The following is an 18204-nucleotide window of genomic DNA, read 5'->3' as shown; positions in this document are numbered from 1 at the left end:
CCCCCCCATCACCACTTGGCAACTGGTGTTTGTGTATTTACATCCCTGTAACTTAGTGGTTCAGCAAAAGAGACTAATAGGATGAGTGCTAGGCTCAAAAAAGCCCTGGAATCGATTTGCTCAACTAAAACATTTCAAGGTGGTGCTCCAGTAGGGCTGCAGTCAAATGAGTGAAACAAGTAAAAGAATAAAAGAATATATATACATGTGTGTGTGTATATATAAAACTAAACATATATCAAATACCATACAGCATTAATTTTTGCTTTGTTAAATAATTATCTCCAACTCTAGAGGATGTATCATAATTACCAAATAGCAATTATGACCACCTCCACAGAAGAGATAACCTCAAGAGTCAAGAATTCTCCAAAGTTGATATGTCATTGAAGAAAAGGACAAGCTTACTGTCTGCAGATAAGAGGACAGTTAGTAACCACTCGTTTCTGGCTCGATAGCCATCATCACCATGACAATTGCTTGGCCTTATCTGCAGTACCCAAGGGACCTAGACTTATACAAAAAAGAGTAGAAAACATTTATGGTCTAAACCTGTCCTTTTCCTTAAATAGCATGCTATTAAGAATTCTTGATTCTTAAGATTATCTCCCCTTTTCAAGTGAAGCTGATCTTAATTACCTTTTAGTAATTATGACGTGTCCTTTGGAGGCAGAGATAATTTTAATAAATCAAAATTTTATGTTGTATGGTGTTTGATGTACCTGTATTTGTCTATGTTGTTCAAATACATGCCACTAGCCACTCTGAGTCTTTCTCTTAGCTCATTTTTGTTTAAATTATGCAAATTACTTTGGCTACAAATTGGCAAAATGTTACCTTGTTTGGAAACAATTGCAGGTTGGCAATGGGAATGGCATCCAGCTGTAGAAAATCTGCCTCAACAAATTCCATCCATCATAGTTCTCCTGCCTTTCAGCACTATCACTTTCCTTATCATCATCAATTTTATGGTAATAAGTTTTCTGGTTAGTGCTATCCTTACCATCACTATAATCATCATCATCTACATTATAATCACTTAGTCTTCCATTAATTGTGATAAACGATAATATAATAATGTGACACATTTCCTAATTCCCCCGCCCTCTCATTGTTTTGATTTTTGTCTTTCAGACTAATCAACCAGTTGATGTCAGAAGAGCTTCTATTTGATGAGCTCCATGCTGATTGTGGAATATCTAATGCAAGTGTTTTGGAGATTAAGGTAAGCAGATATTAAAATTGCTTGAAGAAAAGATTTTTAAAAGCTTAATAAACTTCAAAAAAAAAAACCTCAAAGAAAATGTTTCTGGAACAATTCACAAAATCTCAAAAATTTTCAAAGTATCTTAAAAAAAACCACCTCTCTGTATATATTACTTGTGTGTTTTTGTGTGTGTGTGCATGTGTGTGTACGCATGCGCATACGTGCTTGTGTGAGAATGCATTCGTGTCTCATTGTCTTGACATTGCACACTACTTGTAAATAGATGTCACCGTTATACAAGTAGTATCATTCATTTGCAATGTTCCATGAAAACATGTCTGGCAACTGTGCTGTTCATGTTTGAAGGACTAAGGGGAATATTACCATGACTGAACACTATTCAATTTTTTTTCTCCGTGTTTTTCTCCTTGTCTCCGTATTCTTTCTGTTGAAGAGCGTAGCTCGAAACGTCAAAGACTTTCCGTACTCCCGAGCGTCATACTAATATATACTTTTGTTATTTACACCACCTGTCCTCGTCTGTTGTTATTATTTGTATATTCTCCCATATATATATATATATATATATATATATATAAAATCATACCTCAATAATATGTGTATTCCTCTAACTCAGGGGTTCTCAACCGTTTTTCATCTTTGAACCCCTTTGATTACTATTTTATTCTGGTGGACCTCCGTAGCTATTTGATGTTTAAAAACTAGTTTTATAGAAACTTCTTTCAAAATTCCTATTTTGTTTTCCACTCATTAACTTGTGTAGGTTGAACTGCGTAAAATGCTAGAGAAAGAAACCTAGCTGTTTCTTGCAATACATACCAATACATAAATCTAAAGCAAAATTTTTCAGAGGTCCTTAAAATACCTTTTGTGGATCCCCAATTTACTATTTTGTTGTGTGGACCCCCAAAAATCTTATATGGACCCGTTTGAGAACCACTGCTCTAACTCATGCTGACATGGAAAAATGTATGAACAAAAGAGGGGAGATAACATGGTGAGAGTATTGGTTAAGTATTATCTTTTTTTTCTCTCTCTCTCTCTTTCTCACCTCTTCATCCCCGCACCTATGGAAACAGATATAATATTTCTATTTATTTTGTTGTTCAGGACAAGAGGAGTGCTTCAAAGAATCTTGCTTCTCAACTCGAGGCACGACTACTTCTTTTGAAGTTCCTGGCTACCAAAGACAAAGAATTACTGGATCCAATTTGCTATGGTAAGATAGAAAATTGCTGGTAACTTAGAAAAATTCAAACCTTATTGATGTTTTTCAGTGTTAATGATGGAGTTTTTTTTATTTAATCTTTTACTCTCTTTCCTACCTTCCCTCTAGTTCATATTTACCATCACTTCTCTCCCTCATCCAACACTTGTTTATCATTCAGTACAGTGCTCCCCCCACTCTTACCCCATCTCTAACTACCCCTCACTCTTCTATAATGTAAGAAGCCATGCATCTCTTTTACTGCAAGAAACCCCTTTCAGCCCCTTCTTTCAAACTTCAACTTCTCATTGCCTTGCATAGAGCCACCCACTCAGTTGAAGGTGATCTTAATCTTGTATGCTGCATAGTGATCCCACTTATGCTGGTGCCATGACAAAAGCTCTCATCTCACTCTGGTAAAGTGGTCGGTGTTAGGAAAAACTTCCAGCTGCAGAAATCATGTCATTGGAGCAGACATTAGAGCTTGATGCAATGCTCTGACCCTGTCAGACCCTGTCAAACTAACCTACTTATGTCAGCTTAATACATGTTACACTAAATGGTAATGATGATGATGATGAGTCAGATGGGAAGTTGGTGTCGATGACCCTTTATAGGGTCTTTGAGATAGTTAGGGAGAGAGGGAAGAAAGTATCTTAAAAACTGGATCTCTGACCAAAATGCTTGCGACAGAGTAAGGTCCACCAAAGACACCCAAGGTGCTAGGCAGTGGCAGTAAAAACTTGGTGTCTCATATAGTGGGTTATGGTGGTATTTGAACTCAGAGCACAAAGCTCTAGAACAAATATTGCAAGGCATTTAGTGTGACATTCTTACAAGTCACTAAAGTGGTGAGCTGGCAGAATCATTAGCACATCAGGACAAAATGTTTAATGGCATTTCATCCATCCTTACGTTCTGAGTTCAAATTCCTCTCAGGTTGATTTTGCCTTTCATTTTTACGGAATCAATAAAATAAATACCAGCTGAGTACTGGGGTTGTTGTAATTGACTTCCCCTTCCCTTCAAAAACTGCTGTCCCTGTGCCAACATTTGTAACCATTCTTAGAAACCACTGAATTAGTTTACTACTTTTTTATTGACCTTGAAGCGATGAAAGACAAAGATCATGAAGCATTTTGTCTGATTCTCTAAGTAGTGCTGCCACTGTCATTAATGGCAACTTTGTAGATTCAGTTAAAATATTTGTTAGTGTTTGTACTGACATTTGCTGTTCTGAATTCAAATTCTTCCAAAGTCAACTTCTTTTATTCCTTTTAAGGTCAATAGATAAGCACCAGTCCAGGACAGTGGTTTGTAAGAATGTTGGACCAGATGCCTTGCATCTGTATTTTTAAGTATGTAGAAAAATACTCTTGTACTGGCTCAAAACTACTTCTCTATGTGCTCAGAAATTTTCTTATAATTACTCAAGAAGAAATCCTTAATTCACAAGGATTTTCCCTCTTTTTCTATTCAATTTCAGATGGAACCAAACTCAAAGAGCTGAAAGAATTGAGCGAAAATTTGGCAGAGAAAATCAATAACCTTATTCCTGAACTAAGCCAAAGTAAATATTATTACCAATTCATTTTTGTATTTATTCATTGATCATACATTTTTACCTGATTGGCAACTCTTTCACTTCACACCTTTAATTAATGTCCTTTAATGTTTGTTGGCCAACCATTTCTTCATTCTTTTTCATCTTACTTTCTCTCTCTTTTACTCTCTCTCTCTCTCTTTCTCATCTTTCACTTTCTCAGTCGCTCTCTTCATCTACTACTGCTACTATCACTACTGCTACTGCTACTACTACTAGGGCGGTGGGCTGGCAGAATCGTTACAACATAGGTTTCAAATTTTGGCACAAGGCCAGTATTTTCGGGGCAGGGGGTAAGTCGATTACAACAACCCCAGTGCTCAACTGATACTTAGTTTATCAACCCTGAAAGGATGAATGGTAAAATCAACCTCAGTAGAGTTTGAACTCAGAATGTTAAGATGGATGAAATGCCGCTGAGCATTTTGCCTGGCATGCTAATGATTCTACCAGCTCACCACTTTAAGAATCATTACAATATTGAACTTTTTTTTTTATTTCTAAGAATCTTTACAATATAGGAAATAAAAAATGCCTTGTGGTATTTCTTCTTGGTCATTATGTTTTGAGTTGAAATCCTCCCAAGATCAGTTTTGCCTTTCGTTGTTTCAGAGTTGATAAAATACAGTACTAGTTTTATACTGGGGTCAATTTAATCATCTAATCCTTGAACATACACAAGAAAGCTTTTTTGTTTGACACTTTGGGTCTGCTAATTTATGGCCTGGACCAGTGCTTTATTTTATTTTATTTATTGGTCCCTGAAATGATAAAAGGTAAAGTTGCCCATGGTAGGATTTGAATTCAGACTACAGAGATCTAAAACAAATACTGCCAAACCTTTCATCTAACACTCTAATTAATGTTGTTGCTATCTTACTTTGCAGAAGGTGGGACAGGGAGGGTTTCTGAAAAGGTCAGGACTACTTTCCACCATGAACCAACCAAGAATTCTAAAATATAAAAGCATCTTTGTGGTTAAAAAACTTCTTTTCTTAATTATGTGGTCTCAGGTTCAGTCCCACTGTGCAGCAGATAATGGCTTCTGTTCAAGGCTGACCACGCCTGAGCCTATATAGAAAAATGGAAAATAGACATTAAATGATGATGATGATATATATAGGCACAAGAATGATTGCATGTTTGAGCTGTTTGCTTCCCAACCACATTGTTTCTGGTTCAGTCCTTCTACTTGACACCTTGGGCAAATTTCTTCTACTAAAGCCTTGGACTAACCAAGAAGCCTCTGTGTGTGTGTGTGTGTGTGTGTATGTGTTTCTTTACCTTCACATTTGCATGACAGTTGTAAATGGGTGTCACTATCATATGAGTGGTGTCATTCATTTCTAATCTTCTGTGTAAGCATGTCTGGCCATGGGGAAATATTACATTGCTTGGAAGTAGGTGGAGGCTGGCAATAGGAAGGGCATCTGCCCATAGAAAATCTGCCTCACTAAATTCTGTATAACCTATAGAAGCATGGAAAAGTGGATCCTTAAAATGATAATGATGATAACAGTAACACACACACACTTACACACATATACATTTTTTTTCTCTCAGGATTTATCAACCTTCATGAAAAAATGATAATTCTTGCAGACAAAGTGACTGCAGTGAAAGCTAAGGTAAGATGTCCTCTTATAAATATATTTCAGTTTTTTCCCTGGTGGGTAACAGTGATTTTTTTCCTAGAACTTTGTTGACCTACAAATTCAATCTACTGGATATGGAGAGTGAGTTGTTGTTTTTTTTCAGTTGTTTTTTCAAGATTCTTATAAAGCACATCATATTGAAAGAGATGTATTGTTGGTGGAGGGCATTTTGCTGATGATTGTTTAATTGACTAACTTGTTCACTAATAACAACAACAATAAGAAGAAGAATTGCTTCAAATTTTGGCATGAGGCCAGCAATTTTAGGGGTGGAGTCTAGTCAACTGCATCAACCCTAGTACTTGACTGGTACTTTATTTTATTGACCCTGAAAGAATGAAAGGCACAGTTGACCTTGGTAAGATTTGAACTCAGAACATAAAGAGCTGGTGAAATGTTGTCTAGCATTTTGTCCAATGCACTAGTGATTCTGCCAGCTATGAAACAAAACCAGAGCTTTCCTTATTGTAAAAATTAAACTCGCATTACTATTCTACATTTTTGAGATGAGGAATTATGTACATTATTTAAAATAAACAGATAGGTGTCCTCACCTTGTCTGTGGTAACAACAAAGTGAGGACACTTATCCATCCATTGTAAGTAATGAAATTCTCATCGTTCATCAATCCAAATACTTAGCACATCCTTTTGTAAATGTACGTTTGAGATTTTACTCTATTACTTGTTTCAGTAATTTGACTGTGGCCATGCTAGGGCACTGGCTTTAATCGAGCAAATCGATCCAAGGACTTATTCTTTGTAAGCTTAGTACTTATTGTATCGGTGTCTTTTGCCGAACCACTAAGTTACGGGGATGTAAACACACCAACATCGGTTGTCAAGCGATGGTGGGGGGGGGGGACAAACACACACACACACATATATACGACAGGCTTCTTTCAGTTTCTGTCTACCAAATCCACTCACAAGGTTTTGGTCAGCCCGAGGCTATAATAGAAGACACTTGCCCAAGGTCTCATGCAGTGTGACTGAACCCAGAACCATGTGGTTGAGAAGCAAGCTTCTTACCACACAGCCAGTGTCTGGAGGTTTCCTTCGTTTTGCTGCAAATATTTGGATATTTTGATTAATATCTCTTCCCTGCTTTTCTCGAGAGAAACTTCCAAAGGACTGTACTCTCTTTTTTGAAATGAAATTATTTCTTAATGTTAAAGTAAAATATTTTTGATAAACAAAAAACTCATCAGTGTGTGTGTGTGTGTGTGTGTGTGTGTGTGTGTGTGTGTGCGTGTGTGTGCGTCTTTAGGAACGAAAGTTAAAAAGAAGAATTCAGGGGAGGTAATTCAGAATAAATCTTTACAGAGTTATTTTTCTTAATTCTTTCAAGCTTTTTCTTTTGCTTTAACTACTTTTATTGCTACGTGTGACATAGGCAATGAGAAACAACCACAAAATTCTTCGTGTTATTTAGATGCCTCTTTACGTTCTGAACTTAAATGTCTACATATCTTTTCACCGTTGAAAAGTCAATACAATAAGCACTAAGTACTCAGGTTAATTTAATTCATTGTTCTCCCTCCCATCTACCCCACGTTTCTGCCCTCATCTGTATGTTGGAAAACCATTCTTGTTGTTGTTACTATTTGAGATCGACTTTGCTTTTCATCCATTCGGGGATTGCTGAAATATGTACCAGCTGAACACTGAGGTCAATGCAATTGCCTAGCCTCCCTCCACCCAGAATTTCAGGCCTTACGCCTATTGTAGAAAAGATTATTGTTGTTACTGTTACTTTTATTGTATGCTATCTGTCATTCAAATTCCACCAAGGTCGATTTTGCATTTCATCCTTTCAGGGTCAATAAAGTACCAGTTGAACATTGAGGTGGATGTAATCAACTTACTTCCTCCCCCCGAAATCACTGGCCTTGTGCCAAAATTTGAAACCATATTTACCGCAAAGTTATAATGTTGTTTCATATTTTCTTCTCTCCTAGTCTCAGCAATACAGCAAGTTGAAACGAGAAAAAGTTGACAAAATTCAAGAAATCTTTGAACAACATCTTCCTGCCAGTGATTTCTATCTCCATGAAGATTTGGTATGTATACATTTGGAAAATTTGTAAAATTAGTTATATATCTAGCCCTCTACTCGTATTACCCTCCTCTGGCACAAAGCCACTTTTCTCAATGCTACTCCCTCAATTGAGGGGTCTTGTCTTGTAAATCATTTGGTGACCTCACTGATGCTAGTGTCATGTAAAAAGCACCCAATACACACTCTGTAAAGTGATTAGCATTAGGAAGGCCATCCAGCTGTAAAAACCATGCAAAAGCAGACAGTAGAACTTGGCATAGTCTTCTGACTTGCCAGCTCCTGTCAAACCATTAAACCTATGCCAGCATGGAAAATGGATGTTGTGCTCCAGCAAGGCCACAGTCAAATGACTGAAACAAAAAAAATATGAATGAAAGAGATGTGAGGCATAGGCATGGCTCTGAAGATTAAGTTTTCTTCCCAACCACATGGTTTTGTATTCAGGCACCTTGGGCAAGTGCATTCTACTATAGCGCTAGGCTGACCAAAGCCTTGTGAGTGGATTTGGTTGATTGAAACTGAAAAGATCTTGTCATATATGTATGTGTGTATGTATATATATGTATATATGTTTGTGCCTTCATGTCTTGGCTTTGCATGGTAGTTGTAAATGAGTGTCACTGTTATAGAAGCAGTGTTGTTTATTTCCTATATTTTGTGGAAACAAATATTAGTTGGCATCCAGCTACAAACATAGGGAAGTGACTATTAAAGTTGGCTGATGATCAGTTGTATGAGACTCTGAGTAACAGTTTGTAAAGATTTTCAATTTCAGTAAGACATTATTTAATCCACCCTTTGATAGTCAAATGTTATTTTCTTCCACCTTGTTTTACAACCATGTGTATGTGTGTGTGTGTGTACATGTTTTTTTTTTTTTCTAGGGTCTTGCACTGGCAGAGTTATTGTGGGCCACCCCTAGTCTCCCAAGGCATTCTCATTAAAGCAAATATTTAGTATCATCTGGAAAGCGAAATCGTCATGATACCTGTGCCCAGCATCGCCTTCCTGGCACTTGTGCTGGATGGCATGTGTAAAGACATTTGAGCGAGATCGTTGCCAGTGCTGCTGAACTGACTCCTGTGCAGGTGGCACATAAAATACACCATTTTGAGCGTGGCCGTTGCCAGTACCACCTGACTGGCCTTCGTGCTGGTGGCACGTAAAAGCACCCATTACACTCTCAGAGTGGTTGGTGTTAGGAAGGGCATCCAGCTGTATAAACTCTGCCAAATCAGATTGGAGCCTGGTGTAGCCATCTGGTTTCACCAGTCCTCAGTCAAACCGTCCAACCCATGCTAGTATGGAAAGCGGACGTTAAAAGACGATGATGATGATGAAGAATTGTTTGGCTTTTGTTGTTATCTCTGTTTTTGTTTATTGTTGTTGTGCAGCTCTCCAAAATTGAGACGGCCAAAATGATGTGCCAGAATGGCAAGGAAAATTTGAGTAAACTCCAGATAAAACTGGAAGATATGAAGGGATCCTGTGAACAACTTACAGAAACTTTATCACAGAAAGAAAACCTATATCAAACGCAGAATCAAAAATTGGAAAAGCAATTAAATTTGTAGGTTTAAATTTTAACTTTATCTTTCAAAATTCTTCGTAGAAATATATTTTATTTTAAAATATTTTTCAGAATTTACTAATTCAGAGCCTTATACTTATCATTTTTTTTCTTTTTTTTTCCTTTTCTTTTTAAGATTTTTCAGAATTGTATCCTTGTCTAGATGTAACTTTATTGTTTTTGATACAAACCTGACTAAGGCCAACCCTGGTTCTCTGTTACAAAGTTCCTGTTTTTAATGTGATCTAAATTAAAACCTTCTATCAAAATTTCATGTGCCAAACACCAGCTTAACCCTTTTGTTACCATATTTCTGTTAACATAAACTATTTTTGTTTCAATTAATTTTGAAAATAATGAAGAATTTAGTAAAACAATTTCATTATTAATCTGGGGTTTAAGATATAAATTAATGTGAAATTTTGTGGAAGGTTTTATTTTAGATCACTTTAAAACAAGACATTTGGGCAGTCTCAGGCAGATTGGCATCAAAAGTTATTTGCATAAAGTCTTCATTATTTTCACATAACTGAAACAAACAGAATGTACCTCAACAGGAATATGTTAACAAAAGTGTTTTGGCAAATTGGCACAGACTGTCAAATAGACAACCTTGCATATTAGTTCTGGTTATCAGTGAACTGAGTTCAAATCCTGCTGAGGTCTAGTTTGCCTGTCACTCTTCTGAGGTTGATAAAGTACCAGTCAACTATTGGGGTTGATATAATCACCTTGCTCTTTCCTCTACATTTCTGGCGTGCTTGATTTAAAAACAGTTATATTTCAAGGCTAATGCTATTAGATTTTATCTCTGAAGCAAACAAAATTTTGGTCCTAAAACCTTCTTCTTTTGTTATATTTTCCACTCACCTTTGTCATGTTTACTTTATACATCACACTGTCTCCATTGTCATTTTTACCTTACATCCTACTGTCTCTGACTTAATACTCTCCACTTGCTCCATCTTTACACAGAAGTCAACAGCTGCATCAGATGTATGAATCATTCACAGGTGTCAGTTTACAAAAATATGACAAGAATTCTGTTCAAATTGAACTGAAAGCACCCCAAGATGGTGGTACATCTCTCCTTGTTACTTTCTTCTTCAAACAATCACAGAATGGTACCATGCTGGTGTCAGAGGTTCAGGTAAATCTCTTGTTGTTGTTAAAAAATGCAGGTACACAATCTCTTATCCAAAATTCCAAATGGAAATCATCTGCACTCCAATTCTAATGGAAGTCATTTGCACTCCAAAAATCATGTTTGCCATCAAACAAACTTAGACATTACACTAGTAATTTTATAATCTATCTTTATCTCACTTCATTTACCAGTTTATCATTATACAAATAAACTATAATATCATTTAAAGTATTTACTTACAACTCAAATGAACAATAAGGTGCATTACTTTCACTAGGGTGTGTTTACAGAACTTTGCTAGGTGTTTGGTATGTAGGTGTCTTGTTTAATCTGTATTTTTACATTATTCTTAGCTAGCCACTGATGTAATAATAATGAACTTATTGTATAATAGTGCTCAGGTGCACTACAACTCACCAGAAGAGGTTAAAAGAGAGGCTTATAAGTTGTTGCTTGACATATAGGTGCAGGTGTGTCTGTCTGGTAAGAAACTTGATTTTTGAATTGTGTATTGATATTTTTGATTGTAAAGGAAAAATTGTATTCGAGGGCTTGTTGGTCGGTGGGCGCTGACATCCCTCTCATCTTTATCATTATGTTTTCATTTCATCTCATTTTGTCTACGTCCAGCCCACAAGCTTCTTACTCTGTGCATGGTCTCCATGACCAATTTAATGAAATAAAGAAGCTTGCTTCTCAACCACATGGTTCCGGGTTCAGTCCCACTGTGTGGCACCTTGGCTAAGTGTCTTCTACTGTAGCCTCCGGCTGACCAAAGCTTTGTGAGTGGACTTGGTAGTCAGAAACTGAAAGGAGCCTGTCATATTATGTGTATGTGTGCTTGTTCCCCACCACTACTTGACAACTGGTGTTGGTGTGTTTATGTCTCTGTAACTTAGTGCTTCAGCAAAGGGGACGATAGAATAAGTGACAAGCTTTAAAAAAAAATAAGTATTGAGGTTGATTCATTCAACTAAAAATTCTTCAAGGCAGTGCCCCAGCATGGCTGCAGTCTAATGACTGAAACAAGTAAAAGATACAAGTAAAGTAAAGAAAGACAGGAATGAAAGCTATTTTCCTCAAAATTGTGGTTAGTTGGCAAAAGCATTCACATGCCCTGCTACTAGGCCAGGTGTATCAATATTCAGTAATAGTATTTCTATGGACTCAAAACTACAGTCAAGAAATATACAAATCAGAATTTTACTTTCAAAGTTGGTGGTAGGCTGGATGTAAGCGTATTCTTTGGAGTCAGGATTTATAACCAAGAATATACCGAATGAATATCGTGTATTTATCATTTCCAAAATCTGAAAAATTCTCGATTCCAAAACATGCTTGATCCCAAAGGTTTCAGATAAGATATTGGGTAGCTATATTACAATAGGACAATTTATAATGTATTCGATGTATGTGAACCTTTCAGATGAGATGACAAAGGACCGAGACACCTGGTGTCTTACTGTACTCCTCCACAGCAGAAGTGTTAAGACCACATCTCCTGATGAAGAGGATTGGTCTGCTAGTGTCACAGAAAAAGCACTTGTGTCAGTGCCATGTAAAAGCATTCATGCTGGTGCCACATTAAAAGCACCTAGACACGCATTGTAAAGTGGTTGGCATTAGGAAGGGTGTCCAGCTGTAGAAAGCAAGCCAAATCAGACTAGAACCTGGTGCAGCTCTCTGGCTTGCCAGTTCTGGTCAAACTGTCCAACCCATGCCAGCATGGAAAACAAACATTAAAGGATGATGATGATGATGATGTCTGAGTGCATGACCTTATTTATTTATTTCTCTGAACATCACTGAGCTACAATCAGTAATGTTGCCATAATTTCTCCAGTCAACAACTCTTCAGCTGGATTTGCACTATCAAAGACATGGAAAGTGAGTGATCCTTTACTTAAAAAATAAGTAAAGCTTAGTGACAGGAATAACATCTGGCTGAAAAACAAAGCTTTATGAATGCATTCATCTAACCCATGCTAGTATGGATTAAATATATGTAAATATGAACTATAATCTAATAATGAAGTTAACAATGACATAATTGATATGGCACCTGGGGAAGCTCTTAAGTCTCCTACTAACCCACCCTTATACAAATTTATACAGCAGACCCAAAATTGCTGCCCTACCATAAAAGTGTTACCCAGGGTGAACTAACTCCCATGCCCTCGCGCTCCACCTTAGCAATACTAAAGATGAAGTTAAAGATTAACAAACTGGAAAATTATAACCTGTTCAATGAATTCATTTAGTTATTTTTGTTTTAAATGTCTAATTTTATTTCTTCTTGCCACAACAGGTGAACAATTCTGATGTTTATATAACTGATTGCATTGAACATGTTCAGAAAATCCAGAATTTACCCTCTTGTGTAAAGAACATCATAGATCGATGGCACTATTATTCCAGTTTGAAGGAACAGATCAATGATATTCAGAACAGGTAAAACTGCTTATTAACCATGATTTCCCTTCATTGCCCTAAAAACTCATCTTTATTCCCATTTCTTCTACATTGTGTAGACACTCTCCTGCACCTCATTTTTGTAATTTCATTGGCTGCTTTCTAAGCTTCTCCAACCACATGGTTCTGGGTTCAGTCCCACTGTATGGTACCTTGGGCAAGTGTCTTCTACTATAGCATCAGGTTAACCAAAGCCTTGTGAATGGATTTGGTAAAGGGAAACTGAAAGAAGCCCATCACATATATATGTGTATGTGTGTGTCTGTGTTTGTCCCCCCACCATTGCTTGACAATTGATGGTGTGTTTACATCTCTGTAACTTAGCAGTTTGGTAAAAGAAACCAATAGAATAAGTATTAGGCTTACAAAGAATAAGTCCTGAGGTCGATTTCTTTAAGGTGGTGCTCCAGCATGGCTGCAGTCAAATGACTGAAACAAGTAAAAGAATGAAAGAAAATATATATATTAAAGCTGAAAAAAATCTTTACAAACTGTTACTCAAGATTTCACGTTACCATTCGTTGGATAGTTGTGATCATACTAAAATGAAAATTGTGATGGTATTTATAATGTAATATGTGATCATATCATATATCATTTTTTATTTTGGTATGATCACAATTGTCTGATGAACGGTAACATGAAACTAAGTAACAGTTTATGAAGATTTTTTTTGGCTTTAATAAAATGTATATTACTCTACCTTTGGTATTTCAGTAATATATTTTTTCACCTTGTTTTGTATTTATGTGCTTATTTGTGTGTGTGTCTGTGTGTATACATATATGAAACACTTTATAAGCAATTTACTGTCTGTTCACTTTCACATTTTAAATAGTTTACTGTGTGTTTAGCCATCAGATGTCAGATATTCTATTTCTTTTTTACTTGATGCAGGTGTGGCTGTGTAGCTAAGACGTTTTTCTCCCAACTACATGGTCTTGTGTTCAGTGTCATTGTGTGGCACTGTCTTTTACCACAGCTCTGAGACAACTGGAGCCTTGTGAGTGAATTTGGTAGATGGAAAGTGAGAGAAGCCTGTTGTGTGTGTGTGTGTGTGTGTGAAGGTGTGTGTTTATGTCTCTTCGTCTTCTCTTTGCATTATAGTCATAAATGAGCACCACTGTCATTCATTCTCAATATTCTCTGGAAACATGTCTAGCCATGAGGAAATATTACCTTTCTTGGAAACAGGTGAGGGTTGGTGATAGCAAAGGCATCCAGCCATAGACAGTCAGCATCAATAAACTCTGTCCAATCCATGCAAACATAGAAAAGAGGACATGAATCTGACTAATTAAATCCCTCATGAATCTGGCTAATTAAATCCTTCATGAGAGTGATTTTTCCAGCATGGTTGCAGTCTGATGACAAAAGACAAAAGAATAAAGACTAAAAGAAGACATTCCCTCTCTCTTTAGTTCTTCTCTTCCTCCTTCTGCCTCTCTCTTATCATAAACTCCTTTTAAATCTCTGACTCATTTCTTCGTTATTTTTCCCTTTCCCCATCTCTTATCATTTACCTTCAATTCAGGCTTTGTAAACTTATTTTCATATTAGAAATAATAGCCAAGTGATCTCAAATCACACAGTCTACAACTTGAACCCTTTAGTATTCAGATTACTCTGTCGTATGTAATGCTTGTGGAGGCGCAATGGCCCAGTGGTTAGGGCAGCGGACTCACAGTCGTAGAATCGCGGTTTCGATTCCCAGACCTGGCGTTGTGAGTGTTTATTGAGCAAAAACACCTAAAGCTCCACGAGGCTTCGGCAGTGGATGGTGGCGAACCCTGCTGTACTTTTTCACCTCAACTTTCTCTCACTCTTTCTTCCTTTTTCTGTTGTACCTGTATTTCAAAGTGTCAGCCTTGTCACGCTGAATATCCCCGAGAACTACATTAAGGGTACACGTGTCTGTGGAGTGCTCAGCCACTTGCACGTTAATTTCATGAGCAGGCTGTTCCATTGATCGGATTGACTGGAACCCTCGACGTCGTAAGCGACGGAGTGCCAACAACAACATGTAATGCTTGATGTAATTTTTTGTTTTTAGAATGACATTTTAGGAAAGGTGTGAGAGGCCAGATCTGGCCAGTTTGAACATAAAGCAAGTTGAATATTTAGGCCAGATATGGTTGGATTAAATGCTAAAGGGTTAAAGAATAGATATATTGGAAGGTATGGTTCTTGTTTTATTGGATGATGATAAACATGATGATGATGATGTTTAAACTCTGGTTAAGCAGACCTATGTAACATAATGTGATTTGAAGGAAATTTGGCTGTTATTTCTAGAAGGTTAAACAACCTATGTACTCTTGTGTTATTATTTAAACTAACTCTGTACTTTCCCTGTTATTCTGATGTCTACTGTTTTTCTTTTTTTTTTTTTTGCTTTTGTTCCATTTTCTTTTTACATCCATTTTCCATGCTTGGATGAGTGAAGTGGATGATTTTATTGGATTGGTGAACTTGTTTTCATACCTGGATCAGTGATGGGATTTGGTTTCAGGGAACAAGGGGCACAGCAAGACCCATGATGCTGATATTGGACAAGAGGGGAGGCTAAATGCTATAAGCTCCCAACCTCCATAACCTGAAAAGTAGGGAAATATCACCACTGCCACCCCTCATTCCCTGCATACCCACCATTTCCATCATTGCTCTGGATGTCCTTCTTAACCACTCAAATAAGAGTGATCTACTTTTGAGTCAACCAGGCAAAGTGGAATGAGCAGAGTTATCTACTTTTGCTCTGAAACACAAAGACAACAGCTGTGGTAAAATTTAAATATATATTTATATCATAGTGTAAATATATATATATACAGCATGTATGAATGTTTGTGTATGCTTGTCTTGATATTGTGTGAGATTCGTGATTTGATTTGTCAGCATTAAACAAGTGATGTCTTTCATTTCCACTCTTTGAAAAACCTGCCTGGCCAACATTACTTTACTTGGAAAGGTTGGTGAGGGTTGTTGACAGGAAGGACATCCAGTTGTAGAAAATCTCTCAGTAAACCTTATCTGATACATGCAAGCTTGGGAAAGTGGGTGTTAAACAGATGATGATTGATCAATCACATTAATCTCATGCCTTGTTTATTGTTGTAATGTGTTGAGGCTTCTATTTTATTTAGACTTCCAGCTGATTGGATACAGCACTTAAACAGACTGCGTGTTATTGTTGGCAAGAATGCTAACATTATATGCACATTGCAGCTGTCATCTGCTGACCATCCAAATATTGCACTTCTTTCTGTGAGAAGTGGAGACGTGAAAATGAAGGGCAATATTGCGGTGAGTTTTTGTTGTTTTTTTAAATATTATTTGTTATAGATTTTACCTCATTTCAGAGTATGGGGTTGCTATGAATGTTTGTGTATCACAAAGTGACCAGGTCGAACTGCACATTTGTAACTAATTTGAGTAGTTGGTATGTGTAACTCACTCTTGTTGGTTCCATTGACAAGACACCTAACTTACTTCAGTCTATAGATAAGGTACTCAACTTCAGTCTATAGGTCAGAGACCCAACATATTTCATTCTATAAGTAAGCTGCCCAACTTAATTCAGTTTACAGGTAAGAGACCCAATTTACCTCAGTCTGTAGGCAAGATACCCAACTTACTTTGATCTGTAGGCAAATCACCCAACTTAGGTCTGTAGGTAAGATGCCCTGATTACTTCAATCTGTACATAAGAGACCTAACTTCATTCTCTAAGCAAGAACCCAGCTTCAGTTTGTAGGTAAGTCAATCCAACTGACTTCCAATCAATTCAGTTAGTTTTAAAGTGAAAGTGTTGGGCTGCTGCTCCTCCTCCTCCTCCTACCACCACCACAACTACCACTACCACTACTACTACTACTACTATAACAACACATCTCTGTATAACCACAGTCTCCTTTCCATTGCAGCCTACCAAAACGGATGCTTCTGTCAAAGAGTGGGTTGCATACCTTGAGGAATATTTTGGTCAGAACCGTCCTGTTGGAGTGTTCTAGAGCACTATCCATAAAGAAAACAGTTTTGGGTATATTCTTCCAAGGAATAGAATTGTTGCCTGCTTTAATTTCAAATGAATTTACCAAATTCTTCAATGAAATTTCCATTCCTGTTATTTGTTTTTTTTCTGGCTGTTGTCATTGCACTACATTTGCAAGAGAGTAAACAGTGTTGGTAATGTGAGCACTTCCTGTCTGTCTGCCTCTCTCTTTTTCAGTTTCTCTTTCATCCTCTCTCTCCCTCCTCTCTCTCTATCTATTTATCTATCTATCTACCCATCCATCTATCTATCTACCTACCTACTTACCTATCATTTGTTTATACTTATCTCCTTTTTATCTTCATTCTTCTTTCTTTTATACCAATCTCTCCTTTCCTTATTCTACTTCTCATTCATATTTCCACAACAGATAAAAACTGTATTACCCCACAGAAACTGCTTCATTCTGTTACTTATATATTACATGTAAACATATATCATCCCTTATCATAACAAATACAAGAAGAAACCAAGTGGCAATAAAATAAAACTATTTAAAATGTTATTTATATCTTGTTTGTTGATTTATTTGGTTCCAGCTTACAAGTCAATCCTTTTCTAATGGTGTCATCACTATCATTTTATTTATGTTACCCTTTTATGCAGGCATGGGTTAGTTGAGTCATTGTAATCTGTATTGGTTCCTATTCAGAGTTACTGCCCCCTAGGTTGGACGACCTCATCTCGCTAATGTTAAATTTTTGATCTGGTTTCTATGACAGACTGCTCTTCCTAATGCCAACCACTTTACAGGATGTACTGAGTGCTTTTTATCATGGTACCATTGCTGTAGGGATTGTTGTCGACTGATTTATAGGGTCCTCTTGATCTCACACTTGACAGAATTCACTGGATGTATTTTATTATGACTTCAACACTAGAGATATGGCAATAAAAATGATGATAAAATAAATAAAAAGTCTAAGTATAGTCTTTATTTAGTTTCTATTAGTGACCAACACTGTTTAGTGAATTCCATCTGACCCATGCAAACATAGAAAAGTAGGTGTTAAAATGATGATGACTGCTTTACTATCATTAGGAATTTGTTGGTCAATAATTGTTTGACTTGTAATTAATCTTGGTGATTGATTTTAAAATGTGTGGTTGAGGAGCTTGGTTTCCGATCATATGGTCTCAGGTTCAGTCCTACTGTGTAGCATCTCAGGTAAGTGTCTTCTACAATAATCCCAGGTCATTCAATGCCTTT

General features: G+C 36.9%; 1 protein-coding gene across 5 annotated transcripts in view; it reads left to right on the top strand.

Annotated features, from left to right (window-relative positions):
* The window catches only part of LOC106868412 (uncharacterized), a 137628-nt gene extending 120129 nt beyond the window's left edge, over window positions 1-17499 (top strand). For all 5 annotated transcript variants that reach the window (XM_052978380.1, XM_014913650.2, XM_014913651.2 and 2 more), the window contains 10 exons: window positions 1135-1225; window positions 2339-2447; window positions 3922-4005; window positions 5602-5666; window positions 7654-7755; window positions 9149-9324; window positions 10300-10474; window positions 12780-12922; window positions 16087-16246; window positions 16867-17499. In XM_052978380.1, the coding sequence (XP_052834340.1) occupies window positions 1151-1225; window positions 2339-2447; window positions 3922-4005; window positions 5602-5666; window positions 7654-7755; window positions 9149-9324; window positions 10300-10474; window positions 12780-12922; window positions 16087-16246; window positions 16867-16953 (1176 nt within the window). In that variant the 5' untranslated portion in view covers window positions 1135-1150 and the 3' untranslated portion in view covers window positions 16954-17499. The remainder of the gene's footprint in view (window positions 1-1134; window positions 1226-2338; window positions 2448-3921; window positions 4006-5601; window positions 5667-7653; window positions 7756-9148; window positions 9325-10299; window positions 10475-12779; window positions 12923-16086; window positions 16247-16866) is intronic.
* The last annotated feature ends 705 nt before the right edge of the window (window positions 17500-18204 follow it).

The sequence above is a fragment of the Octopus bimaculoides genome, chromosome 2 (genome assembly GCF_001194135.2).
Source record: "Octopus bimaculoides isolate UCB-OBI-ISO-001 chromosome 2, ASM119413v2, whole genome shotgun sequence".
NCBI lineage: Eukaryota > Metazoa > Mollusca > Cephalopoda > Octopoda > Octopodidae > Octopus > Octopus bimaculoides.
This window is presented reverse-complemented; position numbering and strand designations above follow the sequence as displayed.